The sequence below is a fragment of the Apium graveolens genome, chromosome 1 (genome assembly GCF_009905375.1).
Source record: "Apium graveolens cultivar Ventura chromosome 1, ASM990537v1, whole genome shotgun sequence".
NCBI lineage: Eukaryota > Viridiplantae > Streptophyta > Magnoliopsida > Apiales > Apiaceae > Apium > Apium graveolens.
This window is the reverse complement of record NC_133647.1, coordinates 6627664-6646211: the sequence shown is the minus strand read 5'-3', so window position 1 is coordinate 6646211 and position 18548 is coordinate 6627664. Positions and strand designations below refer to the sequence as shown.

At 35.9% G+C, this 18548-nt stretch overlaps 1 protein-coding gene across 1 annotated transcript; it reads left to right on the top strand.

The window, feature by feature from the left end:
* Positions 1-17885: 17885 nt before the first annotated feature.
* LOC141676202 (uncharacterized) lies at positions 17886-18548 on the top strand. The gene has a single exon (XM_074482288.1). It carries the CDS (start codon positions 17886-17888, stop codon positions 18546-18548), a length of 663 nt encoding a protein of 220 aa, XP_074338389.1.

Genomic DNA, 18548 nt, shown 5'->3' with positions numbered 1-18548 from the left:
GGCTTCTTGACCAAATTCCGGGAACTTTCCATCAATAGTTCTCCACTGTGGAGAGTCAGCAGGGTGTCGGAACATCCCATCTGATTTTCTTCCTTCCATATGCCACCTCATAAGCTTTGCATCATTGATATTTGCAAACATGCGTTTAAATCGTTCCACTATGGGAAAATACCGTAAAACCTTCACGGGGGGCCTCTTCTTGTGACTAGCAGAAGAATTACTTCCCTCCCGCTTGTACCTAGAGGCTCCGCACTTTGGACATGTGTGCAGATGTTCATGCTCATTTCGAAACAGTACACAATCATTAGGACATGCATGAATCTTTTTTACATTCATACCCATCGGACACAGTATCTTCTTTGCCTCATAGGTAGAAGTGGGAAGCTCGTTATTTGGAGGAAGCATGTCTGATAGAAGTTTTATCATTTCCGTGAAACTCTTATCACTCCACCCGTTTTTTACTTTGAGCTTACACAACTTCAAGGTCGTTGATAACCTAGTAAACCGATCAGTGCACCCTGGATAGAGAAGTTTTTTGGAATCACCAACCAAGTTCTCAAGAACTTTCGGTTCGTGCATTAGAAGATCTTCAACATCGTGGATCATCTCATCAACTATATCATTTTCCTCATCATCTTCTTTATTGATAGGAATACTATCTCTATTACTTCCATAATCTTCATCAGGTTTATTTGTATTTTCAGAATGTATTCCTTCGCCATGCCAAATCCACTTAGTATAATCATTCATGAAACCATGATGAAATACATGATCACGCACTGTCATAGCACTAGGATACTTTTTTAAATTAAAACAATCACGACATGGACAGGTGATCATGTCTTCTTTTCCTAATTCCATTTTTTTTCTTTACATTTACCTCCGCACATTCAATGATCTTGTCAACTCCATCAACATACTCCTGTGATATACGTGGTATTTTGTACATCCATGTATGGCGATCCATTTTACATTTCTAAACAATATACATAAGACAGGCAATATTTTTAATATCATTTTTGTTAGACAAAATTTAGGAAAGCTGATATTTCATTCAAAGGAAGAGCTAGGAAAGCTGTCAAATATCAAGAAGAAAGTGATACAGAGAGTGAAAGTAATTTGATTCATTATTTTAAAATGATGTGCTTTGCAAGTGGCTAAATTCTTCAGTATCTTCCTGGTTCTTTTTTTATGTTTTGACTTTATACTATATTTTACTATGAAATTTGCAGACCTTGTTTGTTAGTACTTTCTAATATTTTTCCAATTTCTCTAATTTTTTTTTCATATCATAAAATTATTTAGGGATTTTTACTACGTACGGGATTCGATATATTCTTTTATTAAAAAAAAGTAATTTGTTACTTTAAACATCATGGTCAGTTGAGAATCTTGGGACACTAATTCCTATCATAATATCTATTTATGAAGTTTGTTCGGTCAATGCAGCTAATTCTGAGCCCGAGTCTGCAGAATCTGATGATGAATTTCAGATTGTTCGGTCAGAGTTATTTTTAAATCTAAAAGATTTCCTGCATACAAATTGATTATGTTGTTCATGTGACAGCATGTTGAAAAGTTTTAACAAGAACTGTAAGTCACTACAAGCAAACAACTCACATAACTCTGACTCGTGGGTGTTGATAAAAATACATCAATATACAGCAATTGACTAGAGGCTGGTTATAGAAACCTTTTCTAGGTTCAGGGGGGACTAGAGGCTGCTGAAGAAGAGGTAACTGACAAAAGAAACATTCATGATTGTCTAAATCCTGTCGCCTTCCCTGATTCTCTTTCTTTTTCGTGTAAAATTAATATACCAAATCAATCATATCTCATCTTAAGCAGGATCTTGAAAGCGAAAGTCCACAACCATTCAAGTTTGCGGGCATTGGTGGACTTTCAGAGTTCCTTGGGTATGTTACATGGATATAAAGTTTACTGCATTTTGTTTGTGTACATATATACATGTATATACACATATAGAAAAGAGGTAGATTCTTTGTTATTTCAGATACATTGTCAAGATTATGGGTTAAATACTATTTCAAATATATATTATGATCTTTTATCCTTAATTGTAGGAAAGGAAAAAATTGCTACAATGTTCATGTTGCAAACAGCTTATGCGAATAATATACAACTAACATACCAATAATATACACCAAGACACATACCAATATAGTTCTTTAAATCTTAAATTCAGAATTTTTTTTCTTATGAGACCTTTATCAAACAGTTTGCAATCAACTTGTATATGTAGATACATACAACACTGTGGTTTAAATTTCTTGTATATGTAGATACATACAACTTTGTGATGTAAATTTACCTGAAAGGAGTTCGATTTTGTTGACTGACCGTCTCTGTCGCCGCCGCTAAACAGTGTTCGTCGCTGGCTCCGTGGGGTTTCTATTTCTGAGTCTCTTGTGGTATTCATTCTGTTCTAATTTAAATTGTATATGAAAAGTGTTAAATTGTTTTCTATTTCAAATAAAAATTGTTTTCTATTTAAAATATAATATACATATATGTGTTCTATTTTAACTTGTTTTCTATTTCAAATAAAAATTATTTTCTATTTCAAATATAATATGCATATATGTGTTCTATTTTAAATTATTTTCTACTTCAAATATAATATGCACATATGTATTTTATTTTAAATATAATAAATATTATCAAAATGACTACTAACCAAATTTTTATTGTTTTGTTTTTAATATAATAGTATAGATGGATACGACAATTCTTTTATAAATATTATTTATTAGTTTCTATGTAATAATTAGTTAGTTATTTTAAATTTTTGTTTTTCAAATAATTTAAAAAAAATACTCCCTTGGAGCTTAATTATCAGATAATACTTGTACATATCTATTATATACAATTATATGATTAATGGTCATTATTGTCATTTATTTTGCTTATTCGATAAATATCAACGTTTTTTTTGTATATTGTATTCGCTTAGTAGTAATTTTGTATTTATTTTTAAATCAATATATAATATAATTAATGTAGCTGTAAAGATGAAAATTTTGATTCATGTTAAAAAAATTAATATGAAAGATTTTTTCAAAAAAGACATGTATTATTACTACTACAAATTTACACTTGCATAGCATTTTATTGACACTTAAATAACACATTTTGAAACTCAATACAAGTAGGTGTCATCTAAGTACAATTAAAGGTAGGGGTGTACACGGTTTGGCCAACCCGACCAATCCAAACCGAACCGACCTTATTTCGGCCGAACCAAACCGATTTTTTTCAACCCGATATATAGTTGGGTTGAAAATATGTCAACCCAATTTAATTGGGTTGTATATGGTTTTCGATAATTTTAAACCAATCCAACCCAACCCAATTAAAATATATATGTACATGCTAATAAGTTAATCCAAAACTATGTTTAGGCCATTAATACAGATCCATATATTTAATAAACTGATCAAACCGATCCAAACCGAACTATAACCGAAGTATACAAATTGGTTTGGGTTACAAATTTAAACGGTTTGGTTTGGTTTGAAATTTTGAAAACCCGAACTAATTTGGTTGGGTTGCTAAATTCTCCCAACCCGCCCAACCAGATCCGTGTACACCCCTAATTAAAGGTGTCATCTAAGTACAATTAATTGGACAATGTTTTGTAGGTCCTATGCAAGTGATGTATTCAAAATATTACATCACTTCAATAGCTCAAATTCGATTTAAAAGTTCGGGACCAAGCTCTGATTTGATCGATCTTTTACTTTTACGCTTAAAATTCGGCTCATAAAAAGTTTAATAGGCTCAAGTTCAATTCGAAAACTCGTATCACTTTCAATAAATGTCATCAAAAATTAAATATGATCGATTTGGCTTGAGTTCAATTGGATCAAATCTATTAAAATTAAAACATATAATTTTAAAAATCAAAATAATATTTTAAAAAATATTGCTTTAATCAAAATTATTATCAAGTCAAACATAAATATTTTACGAGCCGAGTTCTCGTTTTCCTATTAAGTTCTAAAAACGAAGTCCGAAACTCCTTTCTCTATGCACTCCACTGCAAAACACAAAAAAGCTTCAAACTTCACCAACTATGCCATCCATCTCATCCATCACCAAAAACTTCTCTATGGTGACAGGGGGTGTGCGGGGAATTCGTATAGTTATAGTGTTTTGATGGCGGTGTATTGTGAGGTTGAGAGGATGGGGGATGCTTTGAGGGTGTGGGAAGAAATGGGGATGAAGGGTTTGGAGCGTGATTTGGTTGCTTATAATACGATAATTGGGGGGTTTTTTAAGGTTGGCGAGCTTAAGAGGGTTGAGGAGTTTTTTGGAAAGATGGAGTTAAATGGGGTCGATAGTAGTTGTGTTACATATGAGCATCTTGTTAGTGGATATTGTAAGATTGGGATGTTGATTCGGCTTTGCTATTATACAAGGGAATGTGTAGGAAAGGTTTTAGACCAGAGAATTTTACAGTTGATGAAGTGATTAACGGACTTTGTGGGCAGAATACAGTTTCTGAAAAGTTAGAGTATCTAATGGTTGCTGTCAAGAAACTTGATAGTGTTCCAAAGAATACAGTTATGAGTTTTGCTTCAAATGTGCTGTGTTCTTATTTCACCAGTCAAAAAAGGACCCTTTATTTGAGCATCCAGGTCATAAACACCCATTAGCCTTAATCGAGCATCCATCCTCATTCAAATGTTATGCTTGCAAAGTAAATGATAATACATTAGACTCATCTTATAGATGCACCAAATGTTAGTTTTGGATTCACAAAAGTCTGTGCGAAGTTGCCTAGAGTGATCGAGGATCAACCTTGGCCAGGTAAAATGTTATTGGCATATAAGCGTAGTGACCCAGTCAAGCTTTTCCAGTGTGATGGATGTGAAGTTTTGTGCAGTGGTATATCTTATAGCGATGGCTTTACGTTGCTTCTTATAGCGATGGCTTTACCTAGATATCTTATAGCGATGGCTTTACGTTGCTTCTTCATATTGGATGGCTTTACCAACTCAATCACATTTTTGAAAGTGATTCACATCGGGCTAATTGTAATGCATGCGATTGGTGTTATCATCCATCTAGGTACACATGTGAAAAGTGCAGATTCAATATATGTGCAGAAAGTATTAGGAAGGCAAGAACATACAAACACAGATGGGATCCTCACCCCCTGGACTTGATATATGATGTTGGCATGGTCGAATAACATGAGCATGAGTTTGACTGTGAGTTTTGCCCAACTATTTGAGTGTTTGCACACAACGAAGATCAGTTCATGGGAGGGGTTGAGTGACTAAAGGCGGCTATCATATTAGCAGCAGCCTGCTGGTTGACCATTAGCAATGTAACCAAATCTTTGACTAAAGGATTCAGACCCATTGCTGTTACGAGTTGTGTCCCCGGCATAGGTATCAGAGCAGTTTGGCTTGAGACAGGGTACGGGTGCATCTGGAGTAGAGCTGAATTCCTATGCAGAAGGGATGGCAGCCCATTTGGTGGTGGCTGTAGGCTTGCGGTTTGTGGCAAAGAAAATATAGCCACTGGTGATATTGGAGGTTCCATTCTCATACCAGCGACAGTTCCATTATCATTGATTGGACTCTCAATCTCCATATCTGATTCCCAGTTGGTACTTGGTGAGGAATACAGAGGTGACATTGGGGCCATTGTTGCTTCTGGTGATGGTATGTCATTGTTAATTAGACTCTTATTGCTGCTTGATGTGACCATTGAAGAAACGGTTATTGGAGGGGCAGAGGATTCACCAGTAATACAATGTGAATTATGTCCAGGAGCTGTATTTTCCCTTGGAAAGGTAAGTAACGATTCAAGAATGGTTGCGATGGCACTGGCACATGACCTCCCTTTAGCTATCGAATCACATATTTTTATCAGCTTGTCGACGTCTCCTGGGTTCTGTAGGAGACGCACTAGCAAGTCCAGGTCAAGAACATCCTGAGCAGGCACCGAAGATGTCCAAACAATGGGTTTCGGGATGACCACTCCAGTATTTTCTCAGACACGGTAAAACTGATCAGGGTTTTCGCTTGGAACTGATTTTGTTGCCTCGATTCCAATGAAGCTTTGCCCGCTGAAAAACTTACGAACAGTATCTGTGTTGAGCCATTGCATGAACATGCCCAAACCAACTGCAGGTTTACCTTGCCCCAATGCCAAGCCATTTAAAGCATTTACGGCATCAATTGCGAGGGCCATTAAGTCCTCCAATGTGCACCATGTAATAGTACCATAATATGCTACCGGTGGGGGTGGTGTGGTCTCGCAAACATGTTAAACAGGAGAAGAGAATTGGCAAGTTTATTATGAAGTTAGTTTTGTCTGAGAATGCTAATTTCCAGATGGTCAAGGCTGTTTATCAAGACAATGTGTTGACTGTTCCGGTGGATAAGTTGCCACCTCCAGAGCCGAATAAACCAAAGATCATGGAGGTGAAGATTTCTTGATTGATGATGCTTTAACATTTGTTTTGACATGTTCTTTAGTTTTCAAAAGTTGCTGATATGTGCAAGTTTCTTATATAGTTCAAAAAAATTATGAACTGAGATTTTATTACCTGTAAGTTGTTGAGTATGTGCAAGTTTCTTATATAGTTGATGAGTGATTAAGATATATAATCATCTGATCGGTAACATGAGCCGTAAATCACAATATCATTACAGCTATATAGTCAATAAATCTTTAGATATTGGTGATCAGTGATTAAGATAGATATGTTACCATAATAATTCCCTACAGATTGCTTGAGTTTTATTAATCCGCCTCTTATCTGATCATTGGTCTTTTCCTGCTTCTGATTGTAGCATCAATACAAATCGTCTTAGTGCTTTTGAGTGTGTAGTGACTCACCTGGGGCTGGTTTGCATAGTTACAGATAGTTATGGGGCTTCTTACCATGCACTCTCAATCATAAGCAAAAATTAAATTTACAGAAGACTTGGTTGAAAAACAGAGATATTTTTTGTAAAATATCAATTCTTTTGTAACTATAAAATTATTTTATTAATTTAGAGTTTAGTATATATCATAGATATTTAATTTTCTACTATTTTACAATGATAGTAATAATATCCCATCCACAATTTTATTAATTTTATTTCATATTTTATAACTATACTTAAATTTTTTATTATTTAAATTTTTTCTTAAAATTATTTTAAAAAAATAACAACCTATAGTGTCGGCATTCAGAAGACGACACTTTAAAGCAAATCTACAGCGTCGGCAATTACACGTCGACGCTCTAAACCAAATCTGTAGCGTCGGCATTTACAAGCCGATGCTATAAACAAAACCTAAAGCGTCGGTATTTTAAATGCCGACGTTGTACGCATAAGTTACAGCATCAGCATTATAAAGACCGACGCTATAAAGGATTTTAGGCGTCGGCATTTTAAAGCCCGACGCTACAGATTGTCAAAAGCATCAGTTATATCAATGACCGACGCAACAGATCATGCACAAATGCCTTAAGGCATCGGTTAAAGTTACAACCGATGCTTCAAGTGTGTTTAAGTGTTGGTTGTATATTCAACCGATGCAAAAAAGTGCGACGCAGATGGACCTTTCTGTACTAGTGCATCCACTAAGGCAACCTCCTCAATGATGACATTGTCTTTTGAAATCAAGTCATATCCCACAATATAACCCTTACTATCATCTCCAAAAGTAATACCTGGGCCAGCTCTTTCCTTGAACTCTGTTATATGTCTTAAACAACCACTATCCAAGTACTATAGATTCTTTCTGTTTCCCCGATTACTTGAAGAACTTGTCTCTGTTTTATCAGACTTGGCCATTAGGGCTAGATTGACATAGCTGACATCCTCATCCTCATCCAGACCATCTGCTGCCCAGTCATTTTCTTGTGTAATGAAAGCACTTTCCTTTTGTTTGAGCAACTCAAAATATTTCTGTTTATAATCCACAGGCTCAAACTTCTTCTTGCTGGAATCTGACTTTCTACACTCACTGGCAAAGTGCCCTGCTAAGCCACATTTGTAACATTTGAATTTTGATTTATCTACCATGTTTCTATTTAGCTTAGCTGCTCCAAATTTCTTCTTGAACTTGAGCTTGGCAAATCTTCTGGAAAGAAATGCTAGATGTTCATCAATATCATCCATATCATCTTGGCTCAAAGAATCTTTATTTTCTGCTACCAGCCCCCCTGCCCTTATTTTCGCAGACCTTAGAAGTAGACTCAACAGCTTCTATCTTCATCTCCCTCTCTTTTTCCAACTCAGCAACCAGTGCAATGGATCCTCCTTTCTTCTATCCTCTCTCCATCCTCTCATCTTGCTCTATTTTAAGCTTATAAGTTTTCAGGATGCCATAGAGTCTCTCCAAAGTAAACTCCTTGTAATCTTGAGAGTTTCTCAATGAGACTGTCATTGGTTTTCATTCCTTTGGAAGAGATCTAAGGAACTTAAGATTGGAGTCTTTTGTCTGATAGACTCTTCCATACAACTTCAGAGCATTTAGTAGTTTTTGAAATCTACTAAAAATGTCACTGAGAGACTCACTATCTTCACTATAAAAGTGCTCATATTGCTGAATTAGCAGCTACATCTTGTTTTCTCTAACTTGTTCAGTGCCATCACGGAATCTGAATTGTATCCCAAACTTCCTTGGCAGTTTTGCAATTGATGATGTTGTCAAACATGTCACCATCAACTCCATTAAACAGAATATTCATGGCCTTCTTGTCCTTCCCGACTTGTTCAATATCAGGATCTGACCATTCATGCCTTGGCTTGGGAACTGATGGTTCATTTCCAGTTGCAGCTCTCATTGGTACATAAGGGCCTCTCTCTATGCAATCTACATAGGCCTCATCTTGAGAAAGTAAATAAAGATGCATCTTTACCTTCCAGTGATGGTAATTGTCTTTGTCCAGAAAAGGAATCTTGACTCTAACATCTTCTCGTTCATCTTGCTGTTTGTTGTGATCTTTAAACTCTTTGTTCTTTAAGAGCTTGCTCTAATACCAATTGTTAGTCCCTAACAATGCAACAAGAATTACAGAATGGGGGTTGAATGGAATTCTTGAGATTTTTTCTGAATTATAAAATGTTTTAACTTAAGATATATATACATATATATGGCAGTGTTTTGATTTGCAAATTGCGGAATAACAATATAATATGAATATATGTATGTATTGATGTGCAAAATTAGGTTAAAATAAGGTAAAAAGTTAAGAAAGGTGACGTGGATGTGACGTGGATGTTTTAGCTAATGGCTACAGGATTAACAGATATAGAAGATGGAATACATGATATCTAAATTTTTTGCTAACACGTAACATGGTTGGAGTAGTATATTTTTTAGCTAATTTGTATATAAATGTGCGACATAGACTTTTTAGCTAACAGGTGGTGATGGTTGGAGATGCTCTAATGTTTATCTAATGAAATAATATATACTCTTCCAGTACCTTTTTTCTCTTATATAATTCATGATATGTTTAACAAATTGGTATCAGAGCTGGATTCGATTAGAAACTGGGCGTAAAGAACAGCAGTAGGCGGAAACAACACGTCAACAGACAAGATCAATTTATATATTGATGATGTAGTTGATATGTCCATTACAAATATGGCACAAATACAACCACATGTTTCTGTGTAGTCAAGACAGAGTTTTTTGAAGGTAACCCTTGAATTTCTCATTATTTATTAATACATGTAGACACTAATTTTAAGAAAATTTATATTTCCCTAATTTCATCAACATCAACAAGTTTATTTGATTAACCTAATTTTGTGACAGTCTGCAAAAACATAGGGCAAGAACTAAATTTAAAGGAGCACCTTCTGGAGAGTCAGATTTTACACTTGCATATAGAGCTCAAGAGGTTAAATACATTCAAATAATTTTTAAGTTATTTATTGTATTATTATTCATAAAATTTTATGCATCGTGATTAAATATTCAAATAAAGGTATTAATATTTCAAATAATAAATTATGAAGGATAGGGTTGGAGCAAGTTTTGAAAAATAAAATGAAGATTAGGCAGCTAGGATTAAAAAAAATAGGAGATGGTCTCAAGGCAGTGAAGTAGAGGGTAAACAAGAAAATGCCTACCGCATATAAAATATCGGGTCGTGTATGAAGTAAATACCTTGTACTTCCAACAATAATATGCATCTTTATCTAACTACAACTTTTGCTCCATTGGAAATTCTGATGAGTTACTATTCTACATTTCTGCTTTTTCCATAATTTTCATGGTATACGTGGACTGTTTCAGTGCAGTGAACATCTTCCCTTGTTTAGCATCAATATTGGGAAAATAAAATAGTAAACCCAAGTCGCTAGTCTCAAACTTTTTATTCATTTTTTACTGATATTATTTGATTTCATCCTAAATAGAACCTGCCACTAATAGGTCTTCTACCTAAACTACGAATATTAAAATGTTCTATTTTTAGCACTTTAATTTGTATGTACAGCTTATTCATGTAAGCATATATCGAAACCCCGGTCCTTCAGGCATTTTTCCAGTCTTACATTGCAAGCTCTGGCTTGACGTAATACGTATAGAGCCATGCATTGACAATTTGCACAATTCTGTTCTTGTCCTTTCTTTTTGAATCCTTCTGGCTGCATAACATACACCTCTTTGAGGAGCTCTTTGCTTAAAAATGCTGATTTAACATCTAAATGGTGTACTTCCCAATCCTCTTTTCGTGAGAGTGCTATTAATAACCTTATGTTTTCACGACCTGCCACTAGAGTGAACATTGTTAGAATTTAAACCCTACATATTAAATAAGTCACAAGAATTATAGATTTCTAGACTGGTAAACATCTAGCTGGAGATTAATATACAGAAGAAAAGGTTTCAGCAGAGTTATAAATGAAGCAGCTATTGAAGATACCTGAAGCAAGAAAGTAAAACTGCACAGCTAGACATTTCCTGAATATACGGTATGCTAAAGTTAAGTTGTCAAACTACTGTTATGATCGAGCAGGTTACATGGTCAATACGCATTAGAAGAATTGTAAGCTAGCTGGTTTGAAGTCAAATTAGTAGGCTGGTAATTAATATATCATGTAAGCCATGATGTAAGGTGCTAATATGAGGCCTATATATTGTGTTTGCTACTGTGCTAGTAAGACACCAACAGCTAGAAAAACCAGAGTAGTAAAACAGAGCCGAAACTCTTCCCCCTCGTGTGTCTCAATAAATTGGCAGTATTCTTATTAATATATACATGTAATCCTGTGTGTTTTTATACTAAGTGAAGGCCATACACGTTTCCAACAAGTTGCATCAGAGCTAAGGTTCTGTTTGTGAAAAATGGCGACGATGGTGCAACCAAATATTCCAAAATTGACGGGTACAAATTACGGGAATTGGAGTATTCAAATGAAGGTGTTACTCGGTTCCTACGACGATTGAGATATTGTCGAAAGCGGGTATGACGAGCCCACAGATGCAGCCGCTGAAGCAGCCCCGTGAAATACCAAGATGACGGTGTTAATGGAGTCCCGGAAAAAAGACAAAAAGGCTTTTTACAGGATTTTTGAAGGTATCGATGAATCCACCTTAGAAAAAATTTCGGAGGTTAAAACATCAAAGATTGCGTGGGAGATTTTACGAAAATCATTCCAAGGAGTTAAAAAAGTTAAAAAGGTGCAGCTCCTGGTGCTACGCGGGGAGTTCGAAAATTTAAAGATGAAAATTCTGAAAATACTGTTGAATTTGTTATGCATTTGAAAATTGTGACAAATGAGATGAAAAGAAACGGGAAAAGTCTTGATGATGTTCGGTTCATGGAAAATTACTTCATTCATTGACAAGGAAATTTGATTATGTTGTTACTTCTATCGAGGAGTCAAAGGACTTCTCCACAATTTCCATTGATGAGCTCGTAGGTTCACTTCAACCTCACGAGCAGCGGATGAACTAGTATGATGATACAAGCCATCTAGAGAAGGCGTTGCAAAGTAAAGTATCCATTGGCGATAGTTCTGGAAGTAGCAGTTCTGTCCGTGGAAAAGGTGGCTTTAGAGGTGGCTATCGAGGTGGACGAGGACGTGGAAGGCAGTCTTTCAACAGAGGCCAGAATTCTGAATGTTATCAAGCATCTGGTCGTGGTTAGAATTTTAGAGGCCGGGGAATAGGTGGATTTCAACGAGGTGACAAATCTCAATTTCAATATCATAATTGTAATTAATTTGGTCACTTCAGTTACGAGTGTAGAACACCAAAAATGGAAAAAATAAGTCATTTTGTAGCAGTAAAAGATGATGAAGATGTTGGTACTGCTATGTTCCTCATTTATAAAGGAGACGAGGAGAGCAAGAAGGATGTTTGGTATCTTAACTCAGGAGCCAACAATTATATGACTGGCCATAAAGATTTATTTATGGAGATAGACGAGACCATCAGCAGAGTAGTTACTTTTGGTGATTCTTCAAAGATTCTGGTCAAAGAGAAAGGTACAATTACGATTGTGACAAAGAATGGTGAGAAAAATATAAAAATGATGTTTATTTTATACTTCCTTTGAAAAATAATATCATGAGTCTTGATCAACTCGTGGAAAAAGGATATAATATACAGATGCAGGATAATTCTCTTACCATCAAAAATCAGGTTCGAGAATTGATTGCTAATGTGGAGATGTAACAGAATCGCCTGTTCACACTCATTATGCAGACGAAGGTGCAGAAGTGCTTAAATTCGATCATTAAAAATGACTCGTGGCGGTGGCATTTGAGATATGGTCATCTTGGATTTTCTAGCTTAAAATTATTGTCAAAGACAAAGATGGTGGACGGTTTGGCAGAAATCAATGAACCGGAAAATTTGGGTGAAGCATGTGTCAAGGGGAAACAACACAGACAAAATTTTCCCGCTGAAAAATCATGGAGAGCCGGGAGGCCATTGGAGATAGTTCACACATATATAGCTGGTCCATTTGATATCCCATCACTTGGAGGTAATAGGTATTACCTAATATTTATTGATGATTTTAGCGGAAAAAATTGGGTGTATATCATCAAATAAAAATCGGAGGCTCTTGATAAATTCAAGGAGTTCAAAGCATTGGCGGAAAAACAAAGTGGACATTATTTGAAGGCACTCAGATCAGACAGAGGAGGCGAGAGTTTCTATTGAGCACATGGTAAAAATCATCAATTGACAACGACATATACTCCTCAACAAAATGGCATTGCAGAAAGGATGAACTACACGATTCTTGACATGGCAAGGAGTATGGTGAAAGCAATGCACTTGCCAAGAACTGTCTAGGTGGAAGCTGTTTTATGTGCAGTATATTTGTTAAATCGTTGTCCAACAAAAAGTATCAGAAACAAAACACCAAATGAAGCATGGAATGGGAGAAAATCATTAGTTGGACATCTCAGAATTTTAGGGTGTATTGCTGATGCCCGTGTTCCTGATCAAAAAATAAAGAAGCTAGATCACAAAGGCAAAAAGTGTATCTTTACTGGATATGATAAACTGAGCAAGGCGTACAGACTCTATAATCCCCTAACGAAGAATTTAATCATTTCTAGAGATGTTGAGTTTGATGAATCAGATTACTGGAGATGGAGCGAGGAAGAAAGAAAAGTTGTCGGTTTATTCTTTAATGATGATGATAATGACATTGACGACTCCAATATTGAAGATGATGGAGATGATGATCCAACTCCTGCACAAAGTTCGACTCAACAAACTCCCGCATCAACAACATCAACCGGAGGAAGCAGCAGTTCAGGGGGAGCGCCAAGAAAGATACGAAACTTGGATGATGTTTATGTTGAAACAAGTCCAACTGAAAATTTTGATTATTCTCTATTTTGTTTAATGGTTGAATGTGATCAAGTTACATTTGGAGAGGCTTCTGAAGAAAGAAAATGGAATAAAGCCATGGATGAGGAAATTGGTGCAATAAATAAAAATGAGACTTGAGAGCTCACAGATCTTCCAAAAGGACACAAAGCAATTGGTGTCAAGTGGGTCTACAAAACCAAGATGAATCAAGATGGAGCAGTGGAGAAATACAAGGTGAGGTTGGTGGCCAAAGGCTACAAGCAGAGATATGGCATTGACTATGACGAGGTATTCGTGATAGTTGCAAGAGTTGATACCATACGACTTCTGACAGCAATTGCAGCTCAGAACCAGTGAAAAATATTTCAGATGGATGTCAAGTCAGCATTTCTGAATGGTTATCTTGAAGAAGAATTCTATATTGAGCAGCCACCCGGATATGTTCAGAAAGGCCGAGAAAATAAAATATACAGACTAAAGAAAGCCTTATATGGTCTGAAGCAAGCTCCGCTAGCATGGAATACAAGGGTTGATGAATATTTTCAGAGAACTGGTTTCGTGAAGAGTCCATACGAGCATGCCCTCTATACGAAGATAAATTCAGAGGGAAATATTAGATCGTGTGCTTATACATGTATGACATGATCTTTATACCCAAAATAATTCTTGTATGTTCAATAATTTTTAAGAAGGGTATGACTAATAAATTTGAGATGATAGATATTGGTAAAATGTCATACTTTCTTGAGTCGAGGTGAAGCAAAACAAAGAAGGAATTTTTTTTTCTCAGAAAAAATATGCGGAACAGATTTTAAAGAAGTTTAGAATGGAGGAATGCAAGCCAGTAAGCACGCCAGCAGAACCGAGCATAAAGCTCAGAGTTGATTCAACAAGGAAGTCGGTAAATTCGACGTTGTTCAAAAGTTTGGTCGGAAGTTTGAGGTACCTAACTTTCACTCATCCCAATATTAAATATTAAGTATGCAGTTGGATTGGTTAGTAGGTACATGGAAAAATCGAAGTAAGATCATTTCATGGCACCTAAAAGAATTTTGAGGTAAATAAAAGGTACACTTGATCATGGCTTATTTTACATGCATTCTCAAGATTTGAAATTAGTTGGCTATTCAGACAGTGATTATGGTGGTGACTTGGATGACGGGAAAGAACTTCGGGATATGTTTTTCATATCGGTTCAGCGATATTTTCATGGTCATCAAAGAAGCAGCAGACAGTTTCTCTATCAACATGTGAGGCGAAATACATCGCAGTAGCAGCAGCATGCACATGTCAGGCTATATGGCTAGGCTACATATTGGGTGAGTTAAATCTTCCGAAGGAAGGTACGGTTAAAATTTACGTGGATAATAAATCCGCTATTTCTCTCACGAAAAATCCAGTGTCACACAGTCGGAGTAAGCACATCCATATTAAATATCATTTCCTTCGAGAATAGGTGAACGATAAACTTGTGGAACTGGTGCACTGCAGGATAGAAGACAATTTTGCGGATATATTTACAAAGCCATTAAAGCCGGAGATATTTCATAAAATGAAAAAGAAGCTCGGAATGCAAATTCGGGTTTAAGGGGGAGTGTTAGAATTCAAACCCTTCACATTACTAATAATCAGAGCTCGGCTAGTTAGCATCAAGAAAAAAGTCTATACAAAATAAGCCACAAAAATTATAGATTTCTTGACTGGTAAACAATTCTAGCTGGAGATTAATATACAGAAAAAGGTTCCAGTAGGGTTATTAAATGAAGCACCTATTGAAGACACCTGATGCAAAAAAGTAAAACTGCACAGCTAGACATTTCCTGAATATATAGTGTGTTTTAGTTAAGTTGTCAAACTAATCTTATGATCCAGCAGTTTACATGGTCAATACGCAGTAGAAGAATTGTAAGCTAGCTGGTTTGTACTCAAATTAGTAGGCTGATAATTAATATGTAATATGTAAGCCATGATGTAAGGTGCTAATATGAGGCCTATAAATTGTGTTTGGTGCTGTGCTGGTAAGACACCACCAGCTAGAAAAACCAAAGTAGTAAAACAGAACTGAAGCTCTTCCCTCTCGTGTGTCTCAATAAATTGGCAGTAGCCTTAGTGTTTTTATACTATGTATATCTTACACAAATTCCAAGAAATATCAAGTTAAGGCCATACATGTTTCCAACAAACACTTTGTTATAATTAATTCCTTTTTTCCGAATAAAACCTTCTGCAACTAAATGAGCTTTATGCTTTACAAACTTTCGCACTTAATCCTTATTTAACTTGTACACCCAGATTATAACAATGAGCTTGTATCACTACAGTGAATCTGTGAGTACCTAAGTCTGGTTCTTTTTTATTGTTTCTATCTCTGTATTCATGCAACATTGCCACTCATCTCCTTAGTTGCTTCACAATATGATGTAGGTTCTTCTTCCTTTAATATCAAGATTTCATCCAATATCTCTATAAGAGTTCTCGAGAACTAAGTATGTTGGCGGGAAATGGAATGAGATTCCAGAGTATATTGAATCTAACAGATTTTCATATAGTGTTGTGATAAAGTACATGAAGGACAATTTGAAATATGGATAAATTGGTAGAATTTATATGAAGAAAGCGCTAAATTAATTGATAATGATCATGTTTTGATTGAATTTGCAAAAGATGTCCAATGAGACAAGATCAATTTATATATTGATTATGTAGTTGATAGGTCCATCACACATATGGCACAGATAAACCACATGTAACTGTGCAGTCAAGGAAAGCTTTTTGAAGGTAATCCTTGATTTTCCCTGTACGCACTCATTATTTGTTAATACATGACATTGATTTTAAACAAATTTATAATTGCCTAATTTCATCAACATCAAAAAGTTTATTTACTAAACGTAATTTTATGACCATTGAATGGCTATAAAATTGTAGGGCAAGCAGAGGAGCACCTTCTGGAGAGTTAGATTTTACACCTGCATATACAGCTCAAGAGGTTAAATACATTCAAATCTTTTTAAGTTATTTATTGTATTATTGTTCATAGAATTTTATGCATCATGATTAAATATTCTTATAAATGTATTACTATTTCACAAAACAAATTATGAAAAGAAAGGGTTGGAGCATGTTTTGAAAAATAAAAGAAAGATTAGGCAACTAGGTGTTGGATATTTAATCCAAGCATATATAAGTGTAATAAACGTGTTAATAGCTGAGGTATATAGCTGTTAACATGTGATTTGATTTAGTCTTTATACCAGTTGAGAGTTTGTAGGATTAGTGGAATAAGGATAAGGTGGTAGAGTAGAAGTAGGGGTCTTTGGTTTATCACGTTGGTACGGGTTTCTAGCTTTCTGTTTTGCTTTCATTCCTATATATGTATTGTAACTGCACTTCTGGATTAATAAGAGAGAGTACATCAAGTAGTAAACTCTTCTGTTTTCTCATTTATCTTGCTGCGTTAATTATTAAACACACAGCCATATACATCACGTGGTATCAGAGCCAACCAAACAATGTCGACCTCATCAAATAGTGATACAAGCAAACCTAAAAAAGGTACGTTTGGCTTAAGTTACCCTATGCTGACAAAAACAAATTATGCTGCATGGGCATTGAAAATGAAAGTCTTCATGAAAGCTCACGGAGTATGGGAAGTGATTGACCCTAAAGATCCAAAAGCTCCTGTTGAAGAAAAGGTGGATAAACGGGCATTGGCAGTCATATATCAAGGAATACCAGAGGCGTTGCTACTGTCAATAGCAGAGAAAGACACAACAAAAGAAGCTTGGAATGCCATCAAAACAGTAAGTTTGGGAGCTGACAAAGTCAAGAAAGCAAGGGCGCAGACATTAAAAGGTGATTTTAAATCATTGAAGATGCGAGATGGAGATCAATTGGATGATTTTTACATGAAGCTGAATGGTTTGGTGACTAACATTAGAGCGTTGGGTGAGAAAATGGAGGAAGCCTATGTGGTAAAGAAACTACTTAGGGCCGTTCCCTCCAAATTTCTTCAAATTGCCTCAGCTATTGAGCAATTTTGAAACTTGGAAGTAATGTCCGTGGAGGAAGTTGTGGGTTCATTAAAGGCCCATGAAGAAAGGCTTCGTGGTCAAACTGAAGTGAATCAAGGACAACTCCTGTTGACAGAGGAGGAGTGGAGAAAGAAAGAAGGAAATGCTCAGCTGCTATTAACCCGTGAGGAGTGGTTAAAGAAGACAAGCAAAGAGGGAGCTCGAGGAAATTCAGAATTTCGGGGAAGAGACAATCGTATGGGAAGAGATAAAAGTAGGGTGAGATGTTTCAATTGCCAGAATTATGGAAATTTTTCCTCGGAGTGTCACAAACCGTGTAGAGATGTGAGGGACTCACAAATGGAAGTCAACCTCTCGAAACTGGAAGAAGATGAGCCTGCGCTCCTTCTCACAGAGTGTGAAACCCAGGAGTTTGTACTGTTAAATGATGAAAGAATGGTACCTGATTTAAAGGTTGAAGATGATAGAAAGGAGTCACAAGTCTGGTATCTGGATAACGGTGCGTCAAGCCACATGACGGGACAGAAAGGGAAGTTCAAAACTCTTGACGAAAATATGACTGGACTAGTAAGGTTTGGGGATGGATCAACCATGAATGTAAAAGGAAAGGGTACACTGTCGTTTATGTGCAAAAATGGCGAAGAAAAGCTGTTGCGGGATGTTTACTTCATTCCGAATTTATGA